Source organism: Cydia fagiglandana, chromosome 13 (genome assembly GCF_963556715.1).
Source record: "Cydia fagiglandana chromosome 13, ilCydFagi1.1, whole genome shotgun sequence".
Lineage (NCBI taxonomy): Eukaryota > Metazoa > Arthropoda > Insecta > Lepidoptera > Tortricidae > Cydia > Cydia fagiglandana.
Genome location: NC_085944.1, coordinates 14,264,871 through 14,285,501, shown reverse-complemented (window position 1 = coordinate 14,285,501; position 20,631 = coordinate 14,264,871). Strand labels below are relative to the sequence as shown.

The following is a 20,631-nucleotide window of genomic DNA, read 5'->3' as shown; positions in this document are numbered from 1 at the left end:
ACTGGTCCCACCGCGAGCTAGTAAGCTATGAGCTATCGGCTATAAACACGAACAAAAGATAAATTTCCCGTGTAAATAAAAGAGACACGGCGATATTTATAGTTACTCGCCCAGCGGTGAGCTATAAATATCGCCGTGTCTCTTTTTAACAAGCTTTTATTAGGTTGACCTGTATGTAACTAACTATGTAATGGAATCTAAGGTAACTAATTTAGCCATCTTCCAAGGATCGTAACGTCATGAAAATTGGCAGCTGTATGTAGTTTTGATGACAATACAATAATATGGTACTGTCGAACTGATCTGATGATGGAGACAGGAGGTGGCCATGAACTCTCGACCTGTATGTAACTATGTAATGGAATCTAAGGTAGCTAATTTAACCATCTTCCAAGGATCGTAGCGTCATGAAAATTGGCAGCTGTATGTAGTTCTGGTGACAATACAATAATATGGTACTGTCGAACTGATCTGATGATGGAGACAGGAGATGGCCATAGGAACTCTGTGATGAAACAACGCAACCTAATTGTGTTAGGGGTTTTTAGAATTGTCTCGATGAGTATTCGTTGTCTGTCGTAAGAAAAGTACAGTCAGCGATAAAACCTTGTACCAAAAATGAAATTTTTGCCAAAAACTTATATTTACACGGGAGTGCTTATCTTTTGTTCGTGTTTATAGCCGATAGCTCATAGCTTACTAGCTCGCGGTGGGACCAGTGCCTTAATCGGCCATTTTAGTATTCAACGCGCGAAATCCCTTCTGTATGTGTGAGGTCAATTCTAAACTAACGATTTGTTATGATTTTGTAGTGGTTTTGATACGATTTTGACGATCGCCTAAAAGGCCCACTGATTAACAGTCCGCCGGACGGTATCGGCATGTTAGTTAGAACAAAATTTTGACAGTTCCGAACAACTGACAGGCCGATACCGTCCGGCGGACTGTTAATCAGTGGGCCCCTTTATTGATTGGCGTGTATCCCACACACGACTTTCAGTTCATTTCGCATGAAACAAAGAGCGATCTTTTCAAATAAATATTATTCTTATTCTTATGTCGTATCAAAATAAATAAAACCGCAACAAGTTGTTAATCTGAATCTGGCTCTGTGACTCATTCACCGTGAGACGATTCTAGGTGCAAGGTCGTGGCAATGACATTGATTGACTTAAGTCTAGCTGATTTCAACTTTATCGCTATTGATTTATGGTAGGTTTTTGAACAGCGAGTAAAGACACCTAGGCTGAACTATTGGAGTGGAGTGAAGCAGCAATTTTGCCGATGTAAATGAAAATTACCGGTCACGTACGATGTTTACTACTTTACTACAATCGCCATCATATATATCGGAGCTGCCGAGGTGGTCAAAAATATCTGAACACGCACTTTAGCGCCTTGAAAATAGAGGCGTGTTCAGATATTTGTGAGCACCTTGGCCGCTCCGATATATCTGATGGCGACTGTACTAGATCAGTAGGTAATTTGTTCATTGTTGTAGCGACGCAGCCTTCTAATTGTCTGGTTTTAATAGGTGTCGGAAAATCAAAAAAATCGCAAAAGTAAAATAGAAAGTTTATTGAGAGAAAATTGTTTTTGGTAAAATTTTAATTTATATAGCGACTCTGTTATGGTGAAAAGCTGACGTAGTAAAGCATTTCTTATAAAAAAAGTGTGACAAGGGGGGGGGGGGTCTAAAAATCGAAATTTTGTGTGATGTACCTACTCGTAATTAATGGATGTCTCCTAAATTGGAAGACCTGTTCGAATAATTTTGTGTTCGTTATTTAGAAAGTACCTAAGAAGTGTTTTGAAGAGAAATAAAAGTTAAAATGTGATTTAAACCTTTTCAACACTAGAGGCTCAACCATACTCGTAAAATACAATAAATATTTTTTGATTTTGATTATTTATTTTTAGTAAAAATATGAAACCACAAATCGCCCGCCCTAAGTCCTAATAAAATCAGGAAATCGTGTCTTTTTTAATCGTTATCAAATACTATGAAATAATATTTGCCCATCACCGCAAAGCCTAGTCATAAAACACCGAAAACACAGTTTCAATTCATTTCCAAAAAGCCGAAAGTTGGGATTGCCCTTAATGTAATTAAAGAACGGCCTAAGTCGAAAAAGTGCGTTCAAATCTCAACCTTAATTTAAACGTAGTACGATATAAAATAAAAAGTGAACTGTCTTGACGTACGCCCCTGCATTATTTGGTGTTTGTTTTCTTCCTGATAATTTAAGGTAAATATACATGGTGTAATGTTATCTAAATTATATATGTATTTAAAATGTATTGCGATGTCAAGCCCTGTCTGGGGCTACGATTTCTTTTTGTAAGTGTTTGTAAAAGAAATTTAAAACACAGGAATAGGTACAAATACAAACACTCTATATTGCACATCACATAAAAGAAAATAATAGGGTACAGAAAATACAGTGAATCAAGTAGAGCTAAGCAAAAGGAGGGAAAGTCAAATCTAAAAAATAACGGTGTTAAAGTTTTGATTTGCGTGTAACGATATATATAATGCTCGTTGTTCTCTAAATTCAATATCCTGAACTCGTCGTTATTATCATAATCATCTCAATCTGTGTTTATCTACACTATTACTTTTACTATAACAGTTCATATTCATATTCATATTTATTTGCAGAAAAAGGGTTAGTTACAGGTCTTAACTTTAGGTTAGTAATGATCCACCTTAATCCGCTTAATTTAATTATATCATAACCATAACAAGTTGCTAAATGCTGAATCGGTCTCCAGTGCGCCACTTGTCCCTGATATACTGTATAGAGTCTGGGCTATAACCGCGAAAATCGAAGTTCGCAAATTGCGGGCATTTTTCTCTGTCACTCTTATAACGCCTTCATTGGAGTAAAAGAGAAAGGGCAATTTGCGATTTTCCGTTTTCGCGGTAGCCCCTCTGTTCGGAAAGAGAAGAGTCGTGGGAAGTATTGGGCCCCATACATTCCACGAGTCCACGACTCTTCTCTTTCTGCACAGACTCTACTCTTTCTAAAGCTTTGTGGAATAATGCCCTATATTCTATTATTAAAGGGTTCATTAAAAATTTGGATAATTTCTTTTGATCCACGTTATAAATATAAGTACGATGTGCGATTATGCGAATCCTGCTATTATGCGAGTATTGGTATAGTGCGATAGAAAGAGAAAAATAAAATAGAACTAAAAACAATCTATTCTAAATTGTTGCCATGCCCATGTTTAAGCATTTTACGTCAATATGTGACAGTTACGTATGAAGTGGCACCCTCAAAAATTTTTTTAATTAAATTTATAAAAAAAGTGTGACAAGGGGGGGGGGGGGGTCTAAAAATCGAAATTTTGTGTGATGTACCTACTCGTAATTAATGGATGTCTCCTAAATTGGAAGACCTGTTCGAATAATTTTGTGTTCGTTATTTAGAAAGTACCTAAGAAGTGTTTTGAAGAGAAATAAAAGTTAAAATGTGATTTAAACCTTTTCAACACTAGAGGCTCAACCATACTCGTAAAATACAATAAATATTTTTTGATTTTGATTATTTATTTTTAGTAAAAATATGAAACCACAAATCGCCCGCCCTAAGTCCTAATAAAATCAGGAAATCGTGTCTTTTTTAATCGTTATCAAATACTATGAAATAATATTTGCCCATCACCGCAAAGCCTAGTCATAAAACACCGAAAACACAGTTTCAATTCATTTCCAAAAAGCCGAAAGTTGGGATTGCCCTTAATGTAATTAAAGAACGGCCTAAGTCGAAAAAGTGCGTTCAAATCTCAACCTTAATTTAAACGTAGTACGATATAAAATAAAAAGTGAACTGTCTTGACGTACGCCCCTGCATTATTTGGTGTTTGTTTTCTTCCTGATAATTTAAGGTAAATATACATGGTGTAATGTTATCTAAATTATATATGTATTTAAAATGTATTGCGATGTCAAGCCCTGTCTGGGGCTACGATTTCTTTTTGTAAGTGTTTGTAAAAGAAATTTAAAACACAGGAATAGGTACAAATACAAACACTCTATATTGCACATCACATAAAAGAAAATAATAGGGTACAGAAAATACAGTGAATCAAGTAGAGCTAAGCAAAAGGAGGGAAAGTCAAATCTAAAAAATAACGGTGTTAAAGTTTTGATTTGCGTGTAACGATATATATAATGCTCGTTGTTCTCTAAATTCAATATCCTGAACTCGTCGTTATTATCATAATCATCTCAATCTGTGTTTATCTACACTATTACTTTTACTATAACAGTTCATGTCATAACCATAACAAGTTGCTAAATGCTGAATCGGTCTCCAGTGCGCCACTTGTCCCTGATATACTGTATAGAGTCTGGGCTATAACCGCGAAAATCGAAGTTGGCAAATTGCGGGCATTTTTCTCTGTCACTCTTATAACGCCTTCATTGGAGTAAAAGAGAAAGGGCAATTTGCGATTTTCCGTTTTCGCGGTAGCCCCTCTGTTCGGAAAGAGAAGAGTCGTGGGATGTATTGGGCCCCATACATTCCACGAGTCCACGACTCTTCTCTTTCTGCACAGACTCTACTCTTCACTGATTTAAACTTTCACGATTATTAAACATTATCAAACTGCACAACGGGACTTAATCGCGTATTTAAGTTTTAAGATTTACCTCCGACGTTTCGAGGACGGCGTTGTCCCCGTGGTCTCGGAGAAGACTGGCTCAAGTTGACATCAACATCTTCTAGCCGCGCGAGTTTTTCGAACTACCCGCACTTGGTCTTGTTTATCAGTTTGAACGTTTTGCGCACTAGGGATGTCACTCTGTCGACACACAACACTAACGATATTCGATTTATCGACTGTCGATATTCGTTTCCGCTTACATTTACTAATGACTGGATTCCATGTGGATGAGATCTTAAAACCCTCGTCCCGATTAAAATTGCAATGTTTTTTGATTTCAATGGCTTCCCGCACTTTTCTACTGTAGAAATGGCGATCCGTGGAGAGGATTTTAGGGTTATGCAGCTCAATCCAGTGGTTTGGTCCTGACTCCAGCAAATGCTCAGCCACCGCAGACTTGTTGACCTGACGATTGTTGTCGGAGGTAAATCTTAAAACTTAAATACGCGATTAAGTCCCGTTGTGCAGTTTGATAAGACTCTACTCTTTCTAAAGCTTTGTGGAATAATGCCCTATATTCTATTATTAAAGGGTTCATTAAAAATTTTGATAATTTCTTTTGATCCACGTTATAAATATAAGTACGATGTGCGATTATGCGAATCCTGCTATTATGCGAGTATTGGTATAGTGCGATAGAAAGAGAAAAATAAAATAGAACTAAAAACAATCTATTCTAAATTGTTGCCATGCCCATGTTTAAGCATTTTACGTCAATATGTGACAGTTACGTATGAAGTGGCACCCTCAAAAATTTTCTACAATTTTTTGTCGGACTACACATTCGTAACGATACACAAAACATTAGTCGCACTTCTCTTTCGTGTTTCTAAATTTTACGTGTAAACGAAAAACTTTCTTACGCCGATGAAAATGAAAGTGTGTAAACAGTATTATATACCAGAATGGCTTAAGAGCTACACGATCCTAGCTGCCGCGATACTATCGAAGTTAAGTGGCCCACAGATTACCAGTTCGCCGAACGATATGGGCCTGTCAAAATTTGACAGCTCCGAACAACTGACAGGCTGATATCGTCCGGCGAACTGGTAATCTGTGGGCCCCTTTACGCTCTCATTTTGAAACGGTGTTGTGAAATTTAATAACATGAAATATGATATGGAAATTCATGTGACATATATGTCTGGCACTAGTTTCTGTTGCTAGAAATTGTAATGTAGAAATTAGAGCAATTAGTTTTATATACAAAACTTCTACTTATTCTTTTTTCTTGTAACAAACAGTCATCGTCAGGTAACTGTGTATGTTTGTGTGTGCGTGTGTGTACCTAAGGCGTGTACTTCCGGCGGCAACCAAACGCGGTCTCAGTGTGGCCATTATTCAATCAAGCCAACCTATTCAGATAATACGGATATATCCGTACCTATAGATACAGATTAGCAGTACAGTCCACGTCAAAGATAAGTTAACAATTTTGCACCTTACTCTTTTGTGATAAGGTGAAAAATGTTAACATATCTTTGATGCTGTTCAACACAATGTATAACCAAAGACAAAACGGAAATCAGAATCTGGAAAATAGGATTTTGTTATGATAAATCTGTTAACTTATTTAAAAAATAATTATTTCACACCAGCACCAAGCTTGGTGCATAACTTGGTAGAACTATGAACATAGCCCAGAAAATACCCATAATGTATAACGAGTTTTTATGTATTAAATATGATAAATAAGCACTGTCCTTACTATCTGCGTCAAAATTTGACGAATTTGCAAGTATACAGGGTGGCTAAAGATAACTGCATTGCCGTTGCCGGGGAGGTTTTAGGATTATACTGAGCAACTTTTACTATGGGGCCAACCCCGAAACCGCCAAAAAATTTGGCTGTTTCATACATTTTGGCTGGTCCATTTCCTATGGGAGGGTAAATTTTCTTTTCGCGATTTCGCGGTTGGTCTCATAGTAAAAGTTGCTCAGTATAATCCGAAAACCTCCCTGGCAACGGGAATGCAGTTATTTTTTCCGTGTATAATTTAAATGTTTAAAAAACCACTGTATGTCAACAATAAAATATCTATTTGGTTACGAAAACAATTTGCGTCATTAACTTACAAGTACGTGATCTTATTAAAGTTGCGATATAGTGCGTGGACGTATTTGACCGAACATTGATTAATGATTAGGGCCTGTGAAGAAAGTAGGGCACATAGGGCCAAGTCTCAGATAACATAAGGTACCTACCTGCACCAAAGAAGGCCCATTTATTGTTATTTTCTTATGTTTAATTTTTTCTGTGGTACTAGCGAACATGGACGCAAAATTTTAACCCATGTACACTTACAAAAGTATAAAATTATGAAAGTAGGCATGCTTAAGAACCGGGCCTTTTTCATGGTCCATTGTGGATAGCTTAAAAAAATTAAGTGTTTTTATTTATTTGCATGTATGTGTAATCCTTATACTTGAGTATGTAGGTTACTATTAATACCTTTCTATGTAGGGTATTATAGTTCGTTTTTTTTAGCATTAGAAATTAGGTAAACAATCTTGATGTGACTTTTAATTGAAAAATACATTTTAAAAATAAGTTACGGCAAATATGTAACAATTATGAATCTAATACGATCAGTTATATTCTTCTGCTTTCATAAGTAATAGTTTTTGAATTTTAAAAAACGTTTTTCAATTAAAAGACATGTCAAGATCGGTTACCTTCTTGCAAGTTCTTTCTAATGCTAAAAAAAACGAACTATAATATCCTCTAAAGTCAAAAACTCAATTGGCATACTTTAAAACTTCTTACTTCTTTTTTCCAGATAGGTCAGTGGTATAACAATTTGGAAAGATTAGGAACCTCTTAAAGACTCTTTAACTATTACCCACCGAAATTGTAGGATGCAGTTTTTAAAATTCAACATTATTATATACCTACCTAAATCTTATTTTATACTTATTGAATACACCTGAAAGTTTATCCTGAGACGCAATGTATTGCGAATTTTGTTATGTTTAAGGCGTGACAAGCAACGTCAATCACAATGATATGGCGTGGCGATGGCGTCCATTGAAGATAATATTTATTTAGTATGAAAAATAAGGAGTCTATATAAATACTTCATAATTTTTAAAAGTTGTAGAACAAAAGTGTCACCGTTTGAGGAATACAATATTTTAATTATTTGCTCGTGTTACAGGTAGGGTTGTCAGATCGAAAGGCGCTATTATTGGAAAAAAAAAATCGGAATTTTGGGACTAAAGTCGGAAAAAGAACATTCAAATTAAAGTAATTGTATTAAAAACAAATATTTTACATTATTAGCATTACGTCTGCTGCTCTGCCCATAGACGTTTTTATATAATAATTTTTAAGAAAAAAAAACCGACTTCTATGGGGCCCGGTGAAAGATTATGGTAGATGGTGCACTATGTAGAAAAGGAGGTAAAACCAGTACCTACTTTCTAGTAGCATTTCGTTTCCGTAAGGGTCGTAGTTATCTAGCCTAACCTAACCCACTTCTCTGATAGCAGTTCGGTTCTGTGAGGATCGCAGTTCGAACCTAATCAAACCCACTTTTCTAGTAGCATTTCGTTTCTGTAAGACTCGCAGTTCTAACCAAACCTAACCCACTTTTGTTCGGTTCTGTGAGGATCGCAGTTCAAACCTAACCTAACCCACTTAACGGCGCATGCGGTGCGGTGTACGGGAGTTTGAGCGGGAGGGGTTTGGCATCATCATACCCACATTTTATGGTAGGTAATCATAGTGGTTTATTTAGTTTAGGTAGGTTTAGGTGGTTTTCCGGGTCAAGGTCCGGGTCTCTGAGTCAGAGTCCGGGTCCGAGTCCCGGTCCAAGTCCGGGTCCGGGTCCGAGTCCGGGTCCGGGAAGAGTTCTGTTCTGATCATCATCAGCAGTTCCACTTCATCAAATGCGACAGTTTTTAATGTAAATGCTTGATTTTATGATGAAAATACAAAAAATTCTATACGTATGCCTTTAAGATTTGAGGAGTTCCCTCGATTCCTTATGGATCCCATCATCAGAACTCGAGCTTGATAGAAATGTGGCTTAAAAACTAAACTTGCTTAACAAACATAACGAAGAGGACAAATCGCCAAACGTGAACTATGCGTCGTTGAAGAGTTCCGTTCTGATCATCATCAGCAGTTCCACTTCATCAAATGCGACAGTTTTTAATGAAAATGCTTGATTTTCTGATGAAAATACAAAAATCTCTATACGCATGCCTTTAAAATTTGAGGAGTTCCCTCGATTTCTCATGGATCCCATCATCAGAACTCAAGCTTGATAAAATTGTGGCTTAAAAACTTAACTTGCTTAACAAACATAACGAAGAGGACAAATCGCCAAAGGTGAACTATGCGTCGTTGAAGAGTTCCGTTCTGATCATCATCAGCAGTTCCACTTCATCAAATGTCACGTTTTTGAATGTATATGCTTGATTTGTTGATAAAAACACAAAAATCACCATATGTATGCCTTTAAGATTTGAGGAGTTCCGTCGATTCCTCATGGATCCCATCATCAGAACTGGATTTTGACAAAAACGGGACCAATCTGTATGCATATACATACAATCAAAAAAATAATTTTCTAAATAGGTCCAGTAATGACGGAGATATGGAGTAACAAACATAAAAAAAAAAAAAAAAAAACAACCGAATTGATAACCTCCTCCTTTGGGATTTGGAAGTCGGTTAAAAAATAGTATAAACTCTTTGAGATCTTGAACAAAAAACAAAAACCTAATTATCAACGCGGGTCGCTCGCTCGGACGACGACAGTTCGGAACATGAAATAATTGTTTTATAACGTAAAGCTATTTTTCGGGACAATTTTCACTTTGTCGGGAATCGGGAACACATGCAAAAAATCGGGAAAATTCCGCCAAATCCCGACCATCTGGCAACCCTAGTTACAGGCCACACCCGGTATAATATCAAATTAATTTGCATCAAGTGCATATCATGTGTTAATTAATTTGTTACATTAATATGAATCTTTTGTTTTATTGTAAAGAAAATCCAAGACTATCACGAACAAAACATGCCTACGCTCATCCTTTAGCAAATATTGCCAAGTGTCTGTGTTTATCCCTTACACTTGTGCAAATACGTACTCGTATAGTCATTTACAACACGTTAATGCTAACCGTATTTGTATAATGAATGAGACAGTCCAAATTCCTATTTAACAGTCACGTGCCTAATGTTTGCAGTGAGCCAGTGAGAGTATTGCAATAAAATTGTGTGGCCCTGTCTGTAAACAGATTAAAGAGGCTTAAGGAAATTTGTATTTATGGCAGCTTCTTTTGTTAGTTTCTTATGGAAACACACGAGAACATCACAATATGATTAAAAAGTTAAGAGAGGATCAAAATTAAAGGAACTCTATTCTACTAATCGAAGGCCCATGAAAGAATTAACATAATCGACAGACTGTAAAATAAGTCGCTGCGACTCCATAGAATTACATTACAATCAAAACGTCACTTGTTTTGAAAGAAATTGTAACCAGAGAGCCTACCGCGAACCACATTCGACGTGTTGCCTCTCTGTCGCACTTGTAAATTCGTACGTTAGTGTGACAGGGAGGCAACACGCCGAACGTAGTTCGCGGTAGGCCCTCTGTCCCATATTTTCCAATTTAACACGGTTCAATAGCGACGTAAGAGGCATGAGTGATTGTCACCTGTTGTGTTTTATTCAACGCAATATTTAAAACAGCAAATTATTGCAAAGTATGTCGTAATTTACCTACTCCTTTCCTCAGGTGCAATTTATTTGCACTTGCAGGACAATGCCATAATTTATTCATGACCTAGACATGCATATAAATTTATTGCACATCTCTGAGGTCGCAGAATGATTTATCAACGGAATATAACATTTTTAATATGTGCATGCAATTGCATTTTATGAATACATATTATAATAAGAATAACCAAAACGCGCTGAGAAGCGCTGGTGGCCTAGCGGTGAGAACGTGCGACTTGCAATCTGGAGGTCGCGGGTTCAAACCCCGGCTCGTACCAATGAGTTTTTCGAAACTTATGTACGAAATATCATTTGATATTTACCAGTCGCTTTTCGGTGAAGGAAAACATCGTGAGGAAACCGGACTAATCCCAACAAGGCCTAGTTTACCCTCTGGGTTGGAAGGTCAGATGGCAGTTGCTTTCGTAAAAACTAGTGCCTACGTCAAATAATGGGATTAGTTGCCAAGCGGACCCCAAGCTCTCATGAGCCGTGGCGAAATGCCGGGATAACGCGAGGAAGAAGGAGATATTATAATAACCAAAACGCTGAAAATTATCATTGCGGAATTGCCGAAATGGAGATTACTGGAATAGCACATAAGCACCCTTAACAATGTTTTAATCGGTCTTCCTATTTAGCATCGTTCACATAAACTTTACATTGTAGGTTTTTTATGTGGCAATTTTCATAGATCATAGAATTTATAGATAATATATAATATTGCATAGCAGTAATATAATAATGGGTTAAATTATTATATAGTTATTATTATTACTACTACTACTATATTTGGTTTTCATTATGATTCCGAATACAAATTATCTACTTATATCTAAAGGGGCCCACTGATTAATAGTCCACCGGACGGTATCGGCCTGTCAGTTAGAACAAAATTTTGACAGTTCCGAACAACTGACAGGCCGATACCGTCCGGCGGACTGTTAATAATCAGTGGGCCCCTTAACATTAGTTTAAATAAACTTGTAGGTAACATAATATAGGTAACATTTTATGAATATTCTTTCCGAGCTTGGCGTACATTTTATTTATTATTTCCCTAAAATATCAAGAAGTTGCATACAAATCCTAGCGCCATCTCTTAACAACATGATAAAACGAATGTACCATCATTTCTGCTCGTAATAGACGAAGCTTCCACTCGTTTCAGTTGAACGTATAAATTATAGATGGCGCGGAATTTAAAGATTCTTTAGATCATTAATTTATTTACAACAATTAGCTATTAGCACCTTTGAAGGTATTTTTTCAGAAAGTACTTTAATGCTAATTTTTATAAGAGTTTCTGTATGTTAAGATTGCATTTTACTTATATTTCGTTAAAAGGTTAAGTTAATTATAGACTGTATTACCTATTTTGATTTCACAAGAGTTATGTGGATAAATAAAAATAATATACTACATAACAATTGAGATTTTACGATTTTGTTTACGAAACAAATTTCACTATTTCTAATATTAAATCTCTATTATACAGCCTTTATTTGGTTTTGAAATATCTGTTTCCTGTCTTGTAAAATTTCACATATAAAAACTAACCGCTTTTTTGATGATACTTATTATATTAAGACTATCTGATATAGGTAGGTACATATATTTTTAGTAGGTAATTTAATTATATAATTATTACTGACTTTAATTATAGTTCGGCGTAAATTCTAGGCATTAAAATTGTAAAAAAATATACCTGCGCTAAGAATGTGGTGTGGTTAGATACGTAATAAATATAAATGTCCTTATTTTTCCTACAAATATCTAATCGCAAAAAATTTTAATGAAAAAATAATTTCAATCATATCTACCTACTAATATATTTTTATTTGTTTTTTTTAAGTGGTCGCACGGCAAATTTAAGTACATATTGGTTTTGTGGTCGCGATCCACTTAACTGTATCACTTGATAGTTAGATGTTTCATGGTATTTCCTACTCGAGTCACTATAAAAAATGGCGCCTATTCTGATGGATAGTGCGCGGATGCGATATCGTTTCGATCCAGGAATCGTTTGAAGAAACGTCACATTTGACACTGACATATCTAATCCATATCGTTTCTAGATCTATTAACTGACGTATCTTAAAGTTCGAATTGGGCCGTGTGTTTTTTAACACATTGAGTGCCGGGAATCCGCTAAGCGGGTTCTCAGTTTGTAGTCGCTTTCCTCTACGAAACGGGAAAACGCTGGGATCGGCTACGAGCGTAGCGCTACGAAGACGTTGCCAGTGAATGTGTTAACAGTTATAGAGATATCAGAAACACTTAATAGAAATGAAAACCGGTCATTATGTAAAGATACATACATAGATTACACAGTGGATTGGAAATCACTGTCATGGACACCTAAGGTATTCAACCTAGAAGTGATTAAGATTTGTTATTAATGTTCAAGCTTGAGACCTAAAGATGTCGAAAATATTAAGTTTATTTCTAACAAATCTAATCTAATCTAGTTACATTTTTCTGGACTTCCTTTGTACGCCCTCAAAACCTTAGATCCTGAATCATGATCTTGCTCACGTAAGAAAAATATGACTCCATGACAGTTTCATTGACGTTTTGACTTAAGTCTAATCGGAAAAGCCTATTCGATGATTGCAATTATCCACCAGAGTAGTCCCTCTGACGTCACCGCATGCTAACCGCGCGTGCGCCGCCCCCCCTCCCCCGCCGTCCCCTCGCCACCGTCTATCCTGAACTCACTGAAACGCGCGCCGGCCGTGACACTGACAATCCATCAACAATTCATCAACTTCTCCAAAATGTCACTTTACCAAAATTCACTTGGCTCACTTAGCAATGTAACGTAGATCGTACCTATACATAGGTAACGTTGGTAGTTTTTAAAAGCTTTTTTTTTTGTAGTTTTTGAAAGTTTTCTTTTTATTAAATTTTTCGCGTTTTCCTTTTTTTTTGTTTTTTGAAAATGGTGTCGAAATCTGGACACGTGTTGGTGTGGGAGCAGGCGGGGTTGGAGGATCAGAGGCCGAAAAAGCAAAGTAAGTGTTAATTTTTGAAACTTGTTCTTATTAAGAATCCGTTAATTTCGTAACATATTGACATTGAACCTTATTACATCTTATAAGTTTTTTTTTGCTAAATTATGGATATTTTAAATCTTCTGAACAGCTGTTATTCCCGCTGGGTTTTTCCTAGATAAAAAAATACATAGGACCAAACCATTTAAGAGGAAAGGGGACGACCCAATTTTCCTGACCTTATAGAAAATGTTTTACACAATGTGATGTGCAACAATAACAATGTGATAGTAACATCATTATTTATTAACCATAGCTATGCCTTTACAATAGTTTAAAAGCTCCTTTTATTATAATTAAAAAATCCATAAAATCAAAGGACACTATGACTAAAACTCTAAAATTAGTAGTCCCCACTTTTGTATAGAGAAGCGCTCGTTCCCTGTCCTCACGTTGCCATGGTGACGGGAACGTCCTTCGGCTTAAAAAAACTGTGGTTTTCTAGCTGTGCCAAAAAAAGTTTGGAAATGGGTCAACAACAAAACTGTGTTCGCGTCTTTCCTGTAGACATACACAAGAGTTAAGGACTATTAAGGTTAATTTTCTTATTTAACCCTTATCCACGTGAAAAGGTCCTCCTTTTATTCAGAGAACTATGATACAATCATTACTTACATGCCCACAAGCTGTTAACTATTGCCCACAGGAGAGAAAAATGTACAGTTCGCGCGAACACGCTAGTTTTCTCTCCTCTCTAGTCCTTAACTCTTGTGTATGTCTACAGGAAAGACGCGAACACAGTTTTTTTTTTGACCCAACTGTGAAAAGACGGAACTCGACCCAATAAGAAAAAATCAAGCCATTTCGGCATCGACTTTTCATCAGAATTAAAGAGTCAAACCAAGCTAAATCGGCACTGACTGCAATGGTTAATTTCTAGGAAAATAACACTTTTATACTTTTCCGCACTTTGTTTTGTCAAAGTGGTTGTATAGTTAGACGTTGATGTAGACGCAGCGTTACAGTCATATTTATTGTCTTACCGAAATGTAGACCACAGTACAACCGGCACGTCACCAGCGGTTCTTTTACAGCGTAGGACATTAAGGTCTCGTCTTGATCTATTGAAGTGTAGGAGGCAAGTAGAAGAGAAGGTTATTCAGAGTCAACGTAAACAAGTCGAGTATGCGGGAGGTACGTCTAGACAGTTCGATATCGGAGAGAAGGTGTGGGCACGTAATTATACAGGAGGGGAAAAATGGATAGGAGGGAAAATTGAACAAAAAGTAGGATCTCGCAACTATATTGTAGGTAGGGAAAATGGTCCACCCATCAAACGACATATCGATCAGCTCAAAACTAAGTGGGCTAGCACGATCGATGTGTCAGTACCAAACTCTCCGATTGCGGTAGAACCACCAAACGAATTCCCTACAGGTACGACGGCGGGAGAACCAGAACCGGTAACAAGCAATTCGGAGTTAAGGGCCGCGGCCGTGAATGCTCCACCGTTGCCGGTTGCACCGGCCGCGCCCCCTACATTGCCGGTTCCCGTGGAGGGCCCCAAACCGATCCGCAGTAGGAAACCCGTTAAAAGGTACGGGTTCGACTTCGATTAGTGTTTAATGATTTAATCCTTATTAAGCTATGTACGCATAACTGTAAATATAGATTTAGTGGGGGGGTGTGACATATGTGGGTAGATTAAGTAATCAGGCGCCGACTGAATGTGGGTAGGTTTATTTTTCTCTCTTTTAATAAATCCTATACCGAACGGACGTGTTTCCTTGGTGGCATCAGCTCACTCCCTATCCTGGCCTGGAGGCATATTTTTCAGTTAGCTTAGCCACTTTAGCCAGACTCCTATGTTGCTCTGCCGCACTAAACTATAATTATATTTTCCGCCATCGATAATATCTCTATAACCATCACATCGATTGACCGATATAAATACTTGTTCTCACAATCTCGTATCTCTTGCTTTTTGTGGCATTGTAAAAGCAAGCTTTAAGCTACGGAATAAAGTTCAATTTGAATAAAATCCTCGTTTGTACGCTTTCGTACGGTCAGCGTCAAAACAAGCAGGTGCTTTAAAAGTGCCCGTGTTTTATTTACGTTCCACTTTCCTGTTTTATTATTAAGAAAAATGGTTTTATTGAATATTTAGGGCGATAATGATTTAATACTATTGCGATTTTCTTATGAACATGATTTAATACTATTAATATGTGATATTAAATAAATATTATAGGGACGTACATTCTTACACAAATTGACTAAGTCCCACGGTAAGCTCAAGAAGGCTTGTGTTGTGGGTACTCAGGCAACGATATAATATATATAACATACAAATACTTAAATACATGCCAAATGCTTGAATATATTCGACATCTACATATATACGATATAATCTATATCATGTTCTTGCAGCTGTTGGTACTCCTTACAAAATAAAATAAATAAATAAATATATTCAAGTATTAGGCATAACTCGGTACTAAGGACTCTTGATGCATGCCCTGCATTTTTGTTTTTCGAAAATTTTAAACTTAAAAAGTTGTCTTCAAATTGACCTATAGCTAGGTACTGTACACACAAACGAACCATTATCTCTAGATTCTCTAGGAAAATTCAGCGCTGAATATCGAATAAGAAAATACATTTTGCTGTTGACTGTACTTAACGAGTGGAAAATACTGAGAGAGCGTCGGCAAAAACACGCCGACAAAGCAAACATATCGGGTTACAAATCTGTTTTGCAAGGTTCGACTTTCAACTGTACCTAAAACGGTTCTAGTAAAACAATGTGCGTTTTGTATTGTCAGCGGTTGTTGAAGAGAGACGTCTGTTCGACACGCATTACAATTACTTACTGTAAATAAATAAATTTTGGGGTCGTGTCTAATCCACCCAAGTTTTAGTCAAAAAGCTCCCAAATTATGTATAACGGGAACTTCAATGTCGATATATGTGTGTATAATAAGTTACATATCAACAATATCAACATACGAATGAACTGTAAATTGAGAACCTCCTCTTTTTAGTCGGTTAAAGAGTTAGGACATGAGCGAAAAATGTATGTTTTTCTTTACCACGAAAAACTCAACTAGAATGGTTAGGTATTTTACTGAGCTATGTATCAATTACTTCAGGTTTGTAAATAACTTATTTACTACAAAATAGTAGTCACCACAGTTCAATTTAATACAGACACTGGTGGGGTAATGTACCTACTATTAGGTACTAATATCTGGGAGACCGAGCTTTGCTCGAAAAACATATAAAAACTCAAAAATGCGCGTTTTCCCAGAGATAAGACCTAGCTTTATCTTCCCCGAAAATCCCCACATAGCAAATTATTTCATCGAAATCGTTAGAGCGATTCCGATATCTAAAAAAGTATTAGATAATATAATTATATCATTAAACTCAGGATAGTTACCTAATCCCAAAACAAGCGATAATGTCGTGTTTACATAGTTGCGTCATCTTGACATCATACTGTACATTTCATCCATCAAATCCCAGACTGGCATCTCATTAAGTAATAAATATCGCGACGTTGTGATGAAATATTTAATCAAATCCCATGATCTCATTACGTCACGATCACGACCCTGTGATAATACGTTATCAATGGACATGTCTAATACTTAGTGTCATAAAAAATCCATGGTGTGCCGAAAATGCTACAAGTTAATTCATTTACAAGTTTATTTACTGTCATAGTTTTATGTAATAATGTAAGTAATGCATGCTATAGATTGTTATAATCTTTGCGGTTTATAAAGTACTTGCTAGATTTTATATTTGTGTTTAACCGCATAACTATATGTTTTATATAATATGTTACTTATAAAGTTGTCATTTATTGTTCATAAATTTCCATTTCACTATGTACGTCATACGTACAACACAGCCGGTCTACTCTACTGCCGTGAATGTGACAGAGTTTTTTAAGAGCAAGTTTGGCCTGGCCAGCCACATACGAGCTCATAAGAGGAAAAACCCTTGATTGCTGAGGTCGCCGTCATCGAAATCGATGTGGAGGACTATATGAAAAGACCAACACTGATGCCCTGAGTATAATCTACAATTTGGTCCTCCGAACCGGATCTTGTTCGCCCTTTAGATCAGTACCTACTAGAAATACTAGTATAATGTAATAATACTAATTAGATTACGATCTTAGAAATCGGAATCATCATTTTATTCTAGTCTCATTGTTGTTAATTCGCTCAGTAAATTTTAATTTCGATATATTGTAACAAGGACATACATGAAAGTAGCGGTGAAAAGGTCAAAAAGCATTGTTATTGCTACCCCTATTACGACGGAAAACCTGACAAATAAAATAACAAAGCAATTGTTTTTTTTTTCTTTTATTTAAACTCTAAAGTTCAGTTTGTCAACAAATGGAATTTAATCTGAATAGACTGAAAAACAAGCAGTCTGTGCTTACCGCCTGTGACAAACACAATAGAGACGGCCTTGACCGTGGGACTGACTGTGTGAAAAAAAAGTTTTTTTTTTATCGTAAGTGGATGTAGGTAAAGTTAGACCAAATAAAGTCTGTAGCGATTTTGATAGCCTACGCAGTGCAAGTGTTATTTTAAACTTCAAACTTCGATATGACGTAGGTGTAAATAATGCGTGGGCTATCAAATCCGCTGCAATATGTAAATGAAAACAACCATCGTAAAACTTTTAGGTTATACTTACCTACGTACTCGTAACTATGTACATCAAATGCTAACGAAAACTGTCATATTTGTTTACATTTATTTGTCTTTTCTAATGAATTCCACTTTAGGCCGTAAATGTTGTAATCCAGCGTAGCGGAGAAGAAATGCGGATTACAATACTACCAATGCTATTGGTTGCATTTCTCTCATCTGCGCTCTCTGCTTCAGTGGAAAGACAGCCTAGGCCACCTAGGCGTTTGAAGATCATACGGACGGTTAAAAAGCAGAATCTGATGGTATTTTTAATAAAACTGGTCTAAAAAAGTAAAGGCACGGCCAAACTTTTTTCTTCCGTCTAGACAGTTACACAGTCTCTTGCGCAATATAACGTCACAGTTTGCCTAAGCACAACGAAAATGATATACGATATATCTACAAGACCGTCTTACGCATTGATTCATAAACTTTACCGACAGGTGGTCCAATATAAGCCTAACATCTAACTATGTACAGAATGTTATAAATCGCGGGATCACATTATACTGGTTAGGTACAATCTCAAAGACGAAGAGCTTTTTATGAACGTGTGTCGGCACGGCCGTGCGTGAGGAGAAAAATTAACGACCACCCACCTTGTGACGTCACTTACGCGTGAGGGGTCATTTGCACTTCAATTGTACACGTGCGTAATAAATATTTACGTTTTAGTTGCGTAATAAATATTTTAAGAAATGCGTTTGGTTCATTGCATAAAGATATTACTAATTTGGTTGATTACGGCTACCGAAATATGTTTTTACATATTTTATAGAAATAATCTACGTGACTTGTTTTTCTTTTCTTATTTATAATATATTGATACCTAATCATTCTTTTTATTTTATCATTCTTAATAACCAACATATTTTTGTGTACATCATGTGATCTAGTTTGTTAGACTGGTTCAAAACAAGAAACTCAAGAACGTGTTCACGCCGCAGCCATACGACGTCTCATAAAGTGTCATTGGTCATTGGTTGCATTTCAAATGCTTCACCCGCTGCAATTTGCGGCAGGCTCGTTAAGATGTAGGTTTTCATTAAGTAAGTAGGTACCTATTTTCTCTATAGACCGACATATCAAGGATATGGAGTAGGTATATAATAGCATACCTAGAAAACAACGAACTGAGTCTCACCATGGAATTCAGACTCCGAGTAGCACAGTTATGTTGGTAATAAAAGTATGACCAATATTTGCTATTGTGTGTCATAGTTGTACGTCAACGTCATACTCATACCTCGCTTACTCTAGGACCATGGTATAATAATATACTCCGTCTGGTACTCTCTTTCCGTCTTTTCTTTCTAGGTCACCTGACTGACACAAGCCTACGTCATCATGCGACAGCGCTATATGATAATATGCGATAGCGCTATATATAGCGGCCATGTTATTGTGACGTAGGCTTGTGTCACTCTGGGAAGAGAAGACCATGTTTTATTAGACTATGTATAGGACGGACAATTATGTCTAAATGTTTGCCAAATATCACAGCCCTTCTCTCTCTGTTCTAAATGCAGAAGGCAGATAGAACGAGGTGCAACTCGAATAGGATTGTATTCCACCTGTCCAATTTCTTGGTTCAATGTGTTTTTACGTCTCACATTTTTCTTAATGAGAAAGTGAGTCGCAATGCACATTGGACCAAGATATTGAACAGGTGAAATACCACCCATAGATGGCAAATATGGCCAAGTGGGCGTCATTTCAGTAATTTGCGTCATACTCATTAGATTGATGGCGCGCAGGGCGTGTTTACATTATTTGGCGCCACTGTATAAACTGAAAACTAAGGAAGTGGAATACATTTCAGGATTTTCCGTGGAAATGCAATTTCTACATTAATTTGATTACGTTTGAGTATCCACGATGTTATTTATACATAGTTGTGGTAGGCTGAGCTAGGATCTTAACAAATTTCTGTCTGTTCAAGAATATGAAATTACTAAAGTACTTTATTAAAACAATTAGGTAGATTACTTAGATATAATATTTAGGCAGTTGAGAAAAACTTAGGCTAGGTTAGCTAGGTAGGGTAGTAGGTGTAACTAAATATAGGTTAGGTAGGTACTAAAGTAGCGATTTACTAAATACTGTTTTCAATAATCTTAAACCTGTCTTAAACTATATACATAGTACGTACATTCTGTACAGGTGTTAGAAGGGTTTTTGTTATTAGGCAGTAACTCACATATTAAGTATTTACCTTTGAATTTGAAAACTACAATATAGGTATTCTGTCACTTTAACACACGCAAATCTAAATATGTTCCGTAGTTAATTAATGTTTAAGAGTTTACTAATATACCATATAATTGGCATCTTGGCACTAAATGTGATCATTTGCCGTTTGGCGAGCCAAGACCGGTCGTGCCCGTGACGCCAGTTCTATCAGATTTGTTTGAAATATTACTAGGAAATGCTCTGCCAAAAATTATATGTAATATTTAATGGCTGATCTCCTATATGATATGATATGTTTATTTAACTAC

At 36.5% G+C, this 20,631-nt stretch overlaps 1 protein-coding gene across 2 annotated transcripts in view; it reads left to right on the top strand.

Annotated features, from left to right (window-relative positions):
- The window catches only part of LOC134670335 (putative inorganic phosphate cotransporter), a 71,104-nt gene that overhangs the window by 39,814 nt on the left and 10,659 nt on the right, over positions 1-20,631 (top strand). Inside the window, exon 1 of one of the 2 annotated variants that reach the window (XM_063528138.1) lies at positions 13,145-13,433. The exons of the other annotated variant lie outside the window; for it this stretch is intronic. Coding sequence (XP_063384208.1) covers positions 13,361-13,433 — 73 coding nt within the window. The 5' untranslated portion in view covers positions 13,145-13,360. Of the gene's footprint in view, positions 1-13,144; positions 13,434-20,631 lie in introns of those variants that run through there. 2 annotated transcript variants of the gene reach the window in all.